The sequence below is a fragment of the Mustela erminea genome, chromosome 2 (genome assembly GCF_009829155.1).
Source record: "Mustela erminea isolate mMusErm1 chromosome 2, mMusErm1.Pri, whole genome shotgun sequence".
Taxonomy (NCBI): Eukaryota; Metazoa; Chordata; class Mammalia; order Carnivora; family Mustelidae; genus Mustela; species Mustela erminea.
In genome coordinates, this window is record NC_045615.1 from 49,907,576 (window position 1) to 49,921,241 (window position 13,666).

A 13,666-nucleotide genomic window follows, 5' to 3' on the forward strand; every position below is an offset into this window, starting at 1 on the left:
TTGCTTCCCTTGCCTTTAGCGATGTTTCTAGGAAGAAGTTGCTACCGCTGAGGTCGAAGAGGTTGCTGCCTGTGTTCTCCTCAAGGATTTTGATAGATTCCTGTCTCACATGGAGGTCTTTCATCCCTTTGAGTCTATTTTTAAGTGTGGTGTAAGGAAATGGTCCAGTTTCATTCTTTTGCTGTCCATTAGTTGAAGGGACTATCTTTTTTCCATTGGACATTCTTTCCTGCTTTGTCAAAGATTAGTTGGCCATAAAGTTGAGGGTCTATTTCTGGGCTCTCTGTTCTGTTCCATTAATCTGTGTGTCTGTTTTTGTGCCAATACCATACTGTCTTGATGATGACAGCTTTGTAATAGAGCTTGAAGTCTGGAATTGTGATGCCGCCAACTTTGGTTTTCTTTTTCAACATTCCTCTGGCTATTTGGGGTCTTTTCTGGTTCCATATAAATTTTAGGATTATTTAATCCATTTCTTTGAATAAAACTGGTGGTATGTTGACAGGGATTGCATTAAATGTGTAGATTGCTGTAGGTAGCATAGACTTTTTCACAATATTTGTTCTTGCAATCCATGAGCATGGGATGTTTTTCCATTTCTTTGTGTCTTCCTCAATTTCTTTCATGAATACTTTATAGTTTTCTGAGTACAGATTTTTTGCCTCTTTGGTTAGCTTTATTCCTAGGTATCTTATGGTTTGGGGTGCAGTTGTGAATGGGATTGACTCCTACATTTCTCTTTCTTATGTCTTGCTGTTGGTGTGTAGAAATGCAACTGATTTCAGTGTGTTGATTTTATATCCGGACATTTTACTGAATTCCTGTGTGTGTTCTAGAAGTTTGAAGTGTAGTCTTTTAGGTTTTCCACATAAATTATCATATCATCTACAAAGAGTGAGAGTTGACTTCTTTGCCAATTCAGATGACTTTTATTTCTTTCTGTTGTCTGATTGCTGAGGCTAGAACTTCTAGTACTATGTTGAATAGCAGTGGTGATAGTGGACATCCCTGCCATGTTCCTGACCTTAAGGGGAAAGCTCTCAGTTTTTCCCCATTGAGAATGATATTCACCATGGGTTTTTCATAGATGACTTTGATGATATTGAGGTATGTACCCTATATCCCTACACTGTGAAGAGTTTTGATCAAGAAAGGATGCTGTACTTTGTCAAATGCTTTTTCAGCATCTATCGAGAGTACCATATGGTTTTTCTTCTTTCTTTTATTAGTGTATTGTGTCACATTGATTTGAAGATGTTGAACCAACCTTGAAGCCCAGGAATAAATCCCACTTGGTTGTGGTGAATAATCCTTAATGTACTGTTGGATCCTATTGGCTAGTATTTTGGTGAGAATTTTCTCATATGTACGTGTTCATCAAGGACATGGTTCTGTAATTCTCCTTTTTGATGGGGTCTTTGTCTGGTTTTGGGATCAAGGTAACACTGGCCTCACAAAATGAATTTAGATATTTTCCTTCTCTTCTCTTTCTTTCTTTCTTTCTTTGTTTCAGGAGAATAGGTATTAATTCTTCTTTAAGTGTTTGATAGAATTCCCCTGGGAAGCCATCTGGCCCTGGGCTCTTGTTCGTTGGTAGATTTTTGATGACTGCTTCAATCTCCTTACTGGTTATGGAACTGCTCAAGTTTTCTACTTTCTGGCTTAATTTTGGTAGTTTATATGTCTCTAGGAATGCATCCATTTCTCCCAGATTGTAAAATTTGCTGGCGTATATTTGCTCATAATTTTGTATTTTTTGGTGTTGGTTGTGATCATTCCTCTTTCTTCCATGATTTTATTAATTTGGGTCCTTTCTCTTTTCTTTTTGATAAGTCTGGCCAGGGATTTATCAATCTTATTAATTCTTTCAGAGAACCAGCTCCTAGTTTTGTTGATTTGCTCTACTGTGCTTTTGGTTCCTATTTCATTGATTTCTGCTCTGATCTTTATTATATCTCTTCTGCTTCTGGGTTTAAACTTTCTTTGCTGTTTTTTCTTCAGCTCCTTTAGGTGTTGGGTTAGGTTGTATACTTGAGACCTTTCTTGTTTCTTGAGAAAGGCTTGTATCGCTATATACTCTCCTCTTAGGACTACCTTTGCTGTGTCCCAAAGATTTTGAACAGTTAATGCTTTCATTTTCATTTGTTGCCCTGAATTTTTTCAATTCTTCTTTAATTTACTGGTTGGCCCATTCATTCCTTAGTAGGATGCTCTTTATCTCCATGTATTTGAGTTCTTTCCAACTTTCCTCTTGTGGTTGAGTTCTATTTTCAAAGCATTGTGGTCTGAAAATATGCAGGGAATGATCCCAATCTTTTGGTACCACTTGAGACCTGATTTGTGACCCAAGATGTGATCTATTCTAGAGAATGTTCCAAGTGCACTAGAGAAGAATGTGTATTCTGTTGCTTTGGGATAGAATGTTCTGAATATATCTGTGATGTTTGTCTGGTCCAGTGTGCCATTTAAAGCCTTTATTTCCTTGTTGATCTTTTGCTTGCATGATCTGTCCATTGCAGTGAGGGGGGTGTTAAAGTCCCCTACTATTATCCTGTTATAGTTGATGTGTTTCTTTGATTTTGTTATTAACTGTTTTATATAATTGGCTTCTCCCATGTTAGGGGCATAGATATTTAAAGTTGTTAGGTCTTTTTTTTTGGATAGACCCTTTTAAGTATGATATAGTGTCCTTCCTCATCTCTTATTATAGTCTTTGGCTGAAAATCTAATTTATCTGATATATGGATTGCTACCCCAGCTTTCTTTTGATGTCCATTAGCATGGTAAATTGTTTTCCACCCCCTCACTGTAAATCTGGAGGTGTCTTTGATTCTAAAGTATGTTTCTTACAGACAGCATATCAGTGGGTCTTTTTTTTTTTTTTTAAATCCATTCTGATACCCTGTGTCTTTTGATTGGGGCAATTATTCTAATATTTTTTCATCTTATGGTATCAGTTACCTCTGAAATTCTCTCTTCGTGGTCCAGTAGTTGTGTATCTCTCTTTTCCTCAGCTTTTATTTTATTTATTTATTTTATTATTTATTTACTTATTTTATTTTATTCTCCATCATTTGGTCTTATATATCACTAATTCTCTCTTCTTCCTCATTTATCCTAGCAGTAAGAGCCTCTGATTTTTATTGCACCTCATTAATAGCTTTTAAATTTCAACTTGGTTAGATTTTAGTTCTTTTATTTCTTCAGAAAGGGATTTTCTAGTATCTTCCATTGTTTTTTCAAGCCTAGCTAGCACCTTGATAATCATCATTCTGAACTCTAGATCTGACATCTTACTAATGTCCTTATTGATTAGGTCCCCAGCCATCAGTACTGCCTATTCTTCTTTTTTTCTTTTTCTTTCTTTTTTTTTTTTTTTTTTTTGAGGTGAGTTTTTCTACCTTGTTGCTTTATCCAGGTAAGAGCAGTTGAATGAGAGAACAGAATACTAAAAGGGTAGCAACATCCCCAGAAAAATATACACCAATCTAGTCAAAAGAGACCCAAAACTGGGGTGGGGGGGATAGAGAAGAATGCATAAAAAAATGAATATATATCTCTCTCTATATTTATATATATATATATATATATATATATATATTAGACTGGTGAATAGAACAGAGCCACACCCTTGATTTGGGGTGTATTTTGGTCTGTTAGAAGAAACTGCCTCCCAAAATTTTAAAGAAAGAAAAACTTACATATATTAAAAAATAAGGAAAACACAACGAAGGGATGGAATATGACTGTAAGATGAAAATTTAAAAAAAAAAGATTCTAAAAAAATAATTGATAAGAAGTTGCTTGGAAAAATAAAATGGAAAGAATGTGATCAGGCTAGAGACTAGAACAAACCCATGCATTATTTAGGGTATATTTTGATCTGTTAGAAGAAACTATATCCCAAAATTTTAAAGAAGGGGAAACCTATCTGTATACAAAAAGTAAGGCTAAATATAATGAAGGGATGGAATATTACTATAACAGTGAAAATTTAAAAAGACTTTTAAAAAGGTATTGATAAGATAAAATAGTTTAAAAAGTTAAAAGAGGAAAGGGGAAAATTTTTTTAAATACAATAAGAAAAAAATAAAATTAAAAAAATTTAACTTTGAAAGACTAAAGAATCATTGGAAGAAAGCCATGAATTCCATGTGCAGTATTCCGGTAGTTCTGAAGTTTTGCCGTTTTCATTGATTGGTGAACTTGATCTTGGCTGGATGTTCTTATTGATCTTCTGGGGGAGGGGAATGTTCCTGTGGTTCTCAAATGTTTTTACCCAAGGTAGAATTGCACTGCCCTTGCCAGGGGCCAGGCTAAATAATCAGCTTGGTTTTGGTCTCGGGAGCTTTTTTTCCCTGCAATCTTTCCGTACTGCTTTGGAAGATGGGAATGAAGATGGTGGCCTCCCAATCTCCAGCCCCATAGGAGGTAAGAGCTCGGGGCCCAACTCTTCAGTTGTCCTCAGGGAAAGGCATTCAGTCAGTCCTGTCTCTCTGGTCTTCGGCCACACTCTGAGCTCACCCAGCCTGTAACTGAGACTTCTGTCTCTGGCACATGGCCCCCTTTGGAGTCTCCAAACTCTGCAAATTCCTGCAGTGCACTGCAGTGCTTCTCCTCCTGGAGGAAGAAGGAGGGGGTCTCCCTGGATCTGCCACTTGTGGGGTCCCTGCTCAAAGATCAGTGATTCAACTGTGCCTCAGATCACAGTTTAAGGTAATCTTGGCTTGAGAGCCCACTCCTCAGATCCATCTCTGCAACCAGCTTCCCCACTCTGATACCTGGGGGCTCTGCCACACTCAGTACCCCCTGGTCTTTTTGTGACCCTGCGGGTTCTGAGGCCACACTGTCTCAGTGACCCCCTTCTTAGCCTCTGGAGTGATGTCCCTCTGTGGAGCAGACTTCGAAAAGTTCTGATTTTGTACTCCCCTGCACTACTGCTTGCCAGGAGCCGGCCCCTCCCCCCATGGTCTATCCTCCCATGTATCACCTTGGATTCACTTCTTCACACATCCTACTTTCCAGAAAGTGGTCACTCTTCTGTTCCTAGAGTTGCTGCTCTTCTCTTCAATCTTCTCTTGAGTTTGTAGGTGTTCAGAATGTTTGATAATTTTCTAGCTGAACTCCTGGGATCCAACAATGTTAAGTCTCCTACTCTACCATCTTGCTGCAAAAAGTTTGGAGTCTTTTTAAATTTTACTTTTAACCAAAAAAAAGTCGTGGATGAAACAAATAATAAAATAGTAAAAGCTTTGAGTAAATATTTTTTATAAGGATCATGACTTAGATTAACATGTTCTCTTCACTTACTGTATGGAAAAAAAAAATAAGGTAAAGTAGATTAAAAGAGTTATGCAACCCAACTTTTTCTTACTGATGTAAGAAAGTGAATCTAAGAGCAGTCCAACAATGTGGAAATGACAAGCCCATGGTCTCATGGAACTGTTTCAACATCCTAGCAGATTTCTCAGGTAGGGTAATGTTTTTAATGATTCCAAAAAATGTAGGAATACAATAACTTTTTTTGAGAAGTTGAGGAAAACATCCTAAGGGTCTTAATATTATTAATTATTTCCTTTAGTTTGACCTTTGCTGAAATTGCTTTTTTGCTTCATTTTTATGCCTCAAGCCTTTATTTATCCTAGAAATATACCATTTTGCCTAATAACTGGTCAAGAGATATTCTTTTTTTTATTTTTTTATTTTTTATAAACATATAATATATTTTTATCCCCAGGGGTACAGGTCTGTGAATCGCCAGATTTACACACTTCACAGCACTCACCAAAGCACATACCCTCCCCAATGTCCATAACCTCACCCCCCTTCTCCCAACCCCCCTCCCCTCAGCAACCCTCAGTTTGTTTTGTGAGATTAAGAGTCACTTATGGTTTGTCTCCCTCCCAATCCCATCTTGTTTCATTTATTCTTCTCCTACCCACTTAAGCCCCCATGTTGCATCACCACTTCCTCATATCAGGGAGATCATATGATAGTTGTCTTTCTCTGCTTGACTTATTTCGCTAAGCATGATACGCTCTAGTTCCATCCATGTTGTCACAAATGGCAAGATTTCATGTCTTTTGATGGCTGCATAGTATTCCATTGTGTATATATACCACATCTTCTTTATCCATTCATCTGTGGATGGACATCTAGGTTCTTTCCATAGTTTGGCTATTGTGGACATGGCAGGGAGATATTCTATTATAAAAAGAAATTCTGTACATAAAATTGTTCTATAAATTATAAAGCCCCTATCCTATAAACATATCAGGTATCATTATCATTTTCTTTTGAGTGATGAAGAACAGTAAGAAGTCTTAAAATTTCCTAAGAGTAAAACTTGCAAATGAAAAGATTATGCTGATCTTTGATTTTTGGAAAATCAAAGCCAGTATGCCATTGTGTCAAGGGATAATGCTGTTTCCTGATTTGATCTATATGCTAAAAATATGTATTTCTAAAGTACTCACTTTGAACACCTATTATGCCTTTTTAATTTTTATATTTCTATAAAAATATTTAGGAAATATGCTGTAAATCAATGAAATGTTAATTCATCTCAAAAGGGAATGTATAAAATCATATCCAGAATGTTTTAATTGAATATAAAAAGACAATTTTTCATGATGTAGTGTTAATATTGCAGTGTTTTATATTTTTTCAATTATTTCAAATTAAATGATAAGGAATTAGACTGGTGTTTTTACTCACTTTTTAAAAGATTTACTTATCTGAGAGAAAGAGAAAGCGAAAGCATGAGAACAGGGAGGGTCAGAGGGAGCCTCTGAGTGGGGAGCCTGATGTGGGGCTTGATCCTGGGACAACAGGATCATGACCTGAGCCAAAGGCAGACACTTAACCAACTGAGCCACCCAAGCACTCTTTGTTTTCAATATTCAAGAAGCAGTTCCTCTTATGCTCCTGTGACTATATGCCTACATTGCTTTATTTCTCTAGCTGCTCAGGTATTGCAGGTAGCATGCTACTTTAAAACTCAGTTAACATAAGAATTATAGAAGGTCAGTTAGTTAGGTAGAGCTGCAAAATACATTGTCTATTATTATACATTTTTGTGTTTTGTAACCTCTGCCCTGCTGTCCTTTCCTACCATATTCCTATTTCTTTATTTTTCTACTTGTTCATAGCATTCTGTCCTCCTTTTCTCTGATAGAGTTGTCTCTTTCCTAAATCTTTTGACCTTTTTGTTTACAAGAATGAGGAAATAACTTGTAAATCATAAAGTAAAGCCCTCCAGAGGTCTATAAAGAATCATGATGACTTAATACCAATTTTGATATGTGTTTGTGAATAGTAGCCCAGAATTACATTAATAAGTTTACCTGCAGAATTATCTGGAGGTATGTGAGTTAGAAATTATGTGATTTTTTTTTGTTTGTTCTAATTTTCTTTTTTTTTTTTTTTTTTTATTACCAGCATAACAGTATTCATTATTTTTGCACCACACCCCGTGCTCCATGCAATCCGTGCCCTCTATAATACCCACCACCTGGTACCCCAACCTCCCACCCCCCGTCCCTTCAAAACCCTCAAATTGTTTTTCAGAGTCCATAGTCTCCCATGGTTCACCTCCCCTTCCAATTTCCCCCAACTCCCTTCTCCACTCTAAGTCCCCATGGAGTCAATTATCATATGGTTTCACTTATTGGTGGAGAAATTATGTGATTTTTTTAAACCTGTATTTCTAATTTCAGCATACGATCATTTTCAAAATGATCTATGGATTCTACTTGCCTCTTTTTTTTTGGCATTTGATTTCTGTTTATATAATAGTCTGACACAATGATTTGGTTCTAATTCTAGGCAAAAATAAATTATGGAATATATGGGATTGAAGTCAGCTAAGTGAATTTCGGACAAATTTCCTGAATATCTGAGTATCTGGTTCTAACTTTCCAGATTTATCAAATAAAAGTACAAGAATAAGATAATTTGTAAGCTGCTTTTATATCTGTATGTCTGCTTCTCTAGTAACTTGTGAAATGAGGTCATAAATCTTCCTTTCATGCATGAAATGAGCTATTTGACAATTGCACTATTTAAACTACAACTTAAATCACAAAAAATCATAAATTACAAAAAATTATATTTAAAAACTAGCTGCATACAATTTTTACAACTATAACTCTAATTATAATAATTTGGAGTTTTTGTCCACATGTGTAGTACTAAAATTAATTGTATAAAATAATAATTTTAATTGTTCACTGTTTGCAGGTCAGGAATTTGGGAACAATTCAACTTGGGCAGTTATGGTCAGATAGTGCTATGGGCTTTGGTCACTTGAAAGCTCCACTTGGCTAGATGTGCAAAATGGCTTATTCTCAGGGCTAACAATTGAAGCTGGGTATCCTCTCACAGCTCATAGGGGGATGTCAACAGAAGTACATGTGGTTTTACTTTTTGGCATGGCTGTTGGCTTCCTGAGAAAGGAGCATTGTAGGAGATCAGTTGTGGAATCTGAAAGGCTTTTTCTTATCTAGTCCTGGAAGTCATGTAGAGTTAATTCCATCGTATCCTCATGGTCAAACAATAAAACCAGCCTAGACCCAAAGACAGAGCATTGGCCTCCATCTTTCAGTAGGAATAGTAACAAAATATTTGTAGCTATCTTTAATCTACCACACTGTGAGTTCCATATTTATAAATAATTAATGAATTTATAATAATATAATTTAATTTTAAAAAATTGAATTGAATTTTAGTCCTGAAAATTAATTGTGCTTAAATGAGAAAATATCATAATTATTAAAATCTGTAGTTTCCTATCAATGAGTAATATACATTTAAATAAGCAGAAGCTTAGTCCAACTCTTAATTTCAGCTCAGGTCATGATTTCAGGGTTGTGAAATTGAGCCCGGTGTCAGGCTCCACAGTGAGTGGGGAGTGTGCATAAGACTCTCTCTCCCTGGGGCACCTGGGTGGCTCAGTGGGTTAAAGCCTCTGCCTTCAGCTCAGGTCATGATCTCAGGGTCCTGGGATCAAGCCCCGCATCGGGCTCTCTGCTCGCAGGAGCCTGCCCTCCCCACCCCCCCGCCTGCCTCTCTGCCCACTTCTGGTCTCTATCTGTCAAATAAAAAAAAGACTCTCTCTCCCTCTCCTTCTGCCCCTCCCTGCTGTGTGCTCTTTCTCTCTCAAATAAATAAATCTTGATGTAAGTACAAGGTTAAATTGGTTACATTAGCCTACAGGTTAATGGAATAATTTTTTTTAAGCTTTTGTTTATTTAAGAGAAGGAGAGAGCAGGCATGAGCAGGGGATAGGATCAGAGGGTGAGGGAGGAGCAAACTCCCCACTGAGCAGGGAGCCAGATGCGGGACTGGATCCCAGGACTCTGAGATCATGACCTGGGACAAAGGCAGATGCTTAACTGACTTGAGCCACTCAGGCATCTGGTTATTTGAAAAATCAAGAATGTTAAAATCGAATTAATTCTACACATTAATATGATTATTAACTCAGTAGATTATCCTGCCAAATACATCCTAGAAATTTGCAAACATAGTGAGAATATTGAGGGGATATTGCTCTTAGTCTTAAGCTAAGAATGTTGTTCAAGGGATTTTATTTTATTTATTAAACAAATATTTCTGTGAATATTACTGAAAATGAAACTCTAAATGACTAAGATTCATTGCATAGTCATCATAAATGTTTTTGTAAAAATTGGCTTCTGATGACATAATTAATGCATTATTCCATAAGTAAATGTAAATGACATATTACACCTATCTGATTGAAAACTGTGAGATTATGAATTTCTTGAAAACTGTGAGATTATGAATTTCTTGAAGAAGTTCCCCAAGAACAAAATGAGAGAATTGTATAAAGTGAGAAAACAATTTTTTTATGATTCCTTTTAGTCACAATATAGGTGAATCTTCCATTTTAAATTAATTAACCAACAAAATAATTAATTAACATACAAAAATATTGTTGATAATTAATCTGTTAAAAAGTTGTAGTAGATTCAGACAGATGCCCAGATCTTCTTTTAGTAAAGGACTCATGGCCCAGCTCCAAGTCCTGTGGTTGGCTGATTGCCTTTTACTCTTAGCTCATGCCCTAAGGGCCTGCCTCTTCTTTCTAGCTGAAGTCAATCTCCTCTGTGGATGATCTGAAACAAAGAATAAATAACAGCAGCTGATATCTAGCTCTTGAAACAGCCCCCAGTCAGTGACTGAACAGGGAGTGATATAAGAGCCTGCCCACTGGCCCTCAACCTGTTATTCCCTTAATAGGCGCTCTTGGCGCTGGATCTCTTCATTTGGCTGACAGAGGACTCCTCAGGTATGAACCTGGGTCCAGCTATCTCCCTACCCAAGTCTGATTTTTCTTTTCTTTTTACATGGGTTTAATCTCTAATAAACCATTTGCACCCTTAACTCCACCTCAATATTTGTCTCCTAAAGAACTTACCTGTGACATTTTATTTTATGAGAAGAATTAATTTTTCTTAAGTGAGATATTATGCAAGGCTTTGGGAATATAAATATTAGTACAGTGTAGTATTTGCCATCAGGTAGTTTATGGTCTGCTGTTATCGTCAGCCTCCACACAAAAGTTACTAGCACAGAGCCACAGGGCTAGTTAATTGAAAGCCCAACAATTTGATCCTAGATCTCAGATTCTAAGAAGCAGGATTATTCTTTTAGCTACCTCTTAAGTTTGCTATTTTTTTTTCCTTTATATTGTGGAGCAGGCTAAGCGTTCTTTGCATTAATATTTAAAATCTATGAAAATAAATATTAAAAACAATGAGTGTAAACTCTATGAAAACATGATTTAGGGAAGAAATAGGCCTACTGAAAAAGGAGGCTAATTAGCCTCTCCCAGTCAAGCTGGTTGTAAACAACTGAAAGAAATTAGTAAATCCAAATCATATGTTTGGTGTTGCTTAGTTTAGAGGAAGTAGAAATTATTAACACCACGAAAACCAAAATAAACAAGTATTCTGTTGATATTGTTGTTGTTTTTAAGTCATTAGCTGTTGTTTTCCTTGCCCGTTCAGTTAACAGATTCAGAAAAAGTGGGAGTTCTAATGCGTATATTACTTATTTGGTGATTTTATGGGAAGGAAATCTGGCTTTGAGCTTATACACATTAGTTACAGTGTTTGGTGCTAATGAAATAGTCTGTTTGCTGAAGTGGAGGGGGAAAAAGGTCCGAAGAGGCTGGGGAATAAGCAAACAGCACGTAAAGTATTAATATTGCATGAAATGACGTATGATTTAGATGCTATGGAGCATGCCCTTACTCCCAAGGGACATCTTACTCAGCCAACAAGGGGAAACTCTCTAGTGGAATAAGGTGCAATGTCTGAAATGCCTCTAAAAGCACAGTTGTGGGGAAGAGAGGGGTGCTGTGGGTAGAAGACTGTATAATCCAGACTTGTGTGTGTGTAAAGCAAGGATAGATAAAACACCTTGTGTTTCGGTTCTATAGGAATGAGTGAAGGTTGTTAAGAAAGTTGGAAATGAAAACTCTGAAGCTCCAGAGATAAGCAAGTATCAGATAACGAAAGGCACTATATGCTGTGCTAAAGAGTGTTGCCTTCTTTATTTTCCTGAAGGAGGTGATCAGCTGTTAAATAAGAGGGAATGTAATTTATCCTCATTAAGGCAAATCTCTGGCAGATTGGGAATGTGATAGAAAACCAGTTTAGAAACTTACTGCATTAAGCCAGGAAAGAAGCAATGAGTACCTAGAGTAAGTTAATGAGTTTAGAGAAGAGTGAGTGAGTCTAAGACATAATAAAGAAACAGATGAGAGAGGTATCAGATTTGGTTCAGAGTGAGTAAAAACTGAGAGTATAGGATGGCTATTTATAGGATGGCTATATCCTGGGTATTTTTAGAAACCAGGAAGGTGTGAGAAGTAAGTAGAAGTAAAGTTTTCAAGTAGAGGGGAAATGATGAGATGATAGTTGCCCTGGAATGTCTATGGGACAATGTGAGTATATGCTCAAGAAGTAGTTTTGTTTGTGGACTGATGCTTGGAAGATGGAGGAGTCTTGATTAAGTTAAATTTTATCTGAGAGTTACCAGCATACAGTAATATAGGCCCTAGATATGGATGTATTGTGTACACAGAGGCTGTGCCAGAGTGTACTTGACCAGTGAGAAGATTAAATGCACAAAGATAGAGCTCTAGGGGAAGGGACAAATATTAGAGAGATGTCATTAAAGACAAAGGCTGTAACATGGTAACTGGTTTGGGAATTAATATTTCATTATAGTAGGGGAACAAATGGTAGATAAAAGTATCTCTTACAGTATCGTCCTTTTTCTACTCAACTATGTATGTACAAGAATGGGAAGAAAGAATTTAGGATAATTCACTAGTTTCTGTTATTGGCAACAAAATGGACAAATGAATATCAAAGAGAGAGACTGATTTTTTTTTTAAAAAAGTGTGTATATATATATATATACAATAATATCTTCAGATACATTAGCTTGTTTATTTTGCAACTTAGAATATATTATGAAAAATACCACACTGTGGAGAAAATTTCAGTTTCATTAGTCATATGCAATTATCTCCCACTGTGTGAAGCTGACTTTCCTTATCAAGAGCAAAGTGAAAGGGCTAAGCCTATTATGCTGTCTCTTTGATGTTTTTATAGGATATAATGAAAGATGAATGCTCACTGCTGAAGCTGCAGCTAAAAGAACGGGACGAACTCATCTCCCAACTTCAGGAAGAGCTGGTAAGTGATAAAAATACTTGGCCCACAAGTATACTTTCCTTGCAAGGTTATTTGCTGTAAACCATCCAACGACTTCTTCATTAGAAACTGTTAGTGCTTAAATCAGATTCATCATCAATTTTATAGTGCTATATCAATGATGATTTGAAAATCTGAAAAATAGGATGGTCTGTAATCTAATTGAACTTTGTATAATTCTAGAAACAGATGGCTAGATGTTCTAGTTGTATTTATTAAAATTTGTAAAGACTAAGTCCATATTTTATTTTGTAAACCATGTGATTTACTTCAGACTACACTACCTAGAGATATAATGATGTAATATGAAGGAAAGTACTCAGAAATCTTAAACAAAAAATAGATTTTACTTCTTATTTTCACAAAGCTACCAAAAAGGTATTAACTTAATGAGATTTTAATTTATGCAATATCTATACTATATAAAAATAACACAAAGTATTAAATTTTTATAGTTGTCATTTTCAGGGTGCTTTAAAATGTGACATCATAAACATCATAAGTTAAACTTTTATAATCTGAAAACATATTTGGTAGGTTACAAGAATAGCAATGTGTATTCCTTTTCTAAGTATGTGTTTCAGCTTGTATATCAACAGTATTTTGCAATAAAATTCACTGAGTTTAATAAAAAGTGATCCGTAAGATAAGAATGAAAAAGAGGAATGAGAAAGGAATTTTAAAGAGTTCTTAACAATGCCAATAAAATGAAGAAATATTACACAGTAAGAGAGCCTGACTCATTATCAAGGTAAAAAAAACAAATCCTAGTCAATAGTTCTTTATGATGTCAGAGTTGACTACATTAACAATGATATATTACATAATTATCTGATACAATTAAATGACAAAACAGATTTTATAGACCATCAAGCTTCTGAGAGTTCTTAACATATTAGTAAGAGAGCAGA

At 35.9% G+C, this 13,666-nt stretch overlaps 1 protein-coding gene across 4 annotated transcripts in view; it reads left to right on the forward strand.

The window, feature by feature from the left end:
• CCSER1 (coiled-coil serine rich protein 1) overlaps positions 1-13,666 on the forward strand; it is a 1,384,598-nt gene that overhangs the window by 620,451 nt on the left and 750,481 nt on the right. For all 4 annotated transcript variants that reach the window (XM_032332893.1, XM_032332895.1, XM_032332896.1 and 1 more), the window contains exon 8: positions 12,654-12,737. In XM_032332893.1, the coding sequence (XP_032188784.1) occupies positions 12,654-12,737 (84 nt within the window). The remainder of the gene's footprint in view (positions 1-12,653; positions 12,738-13,666) is intronic.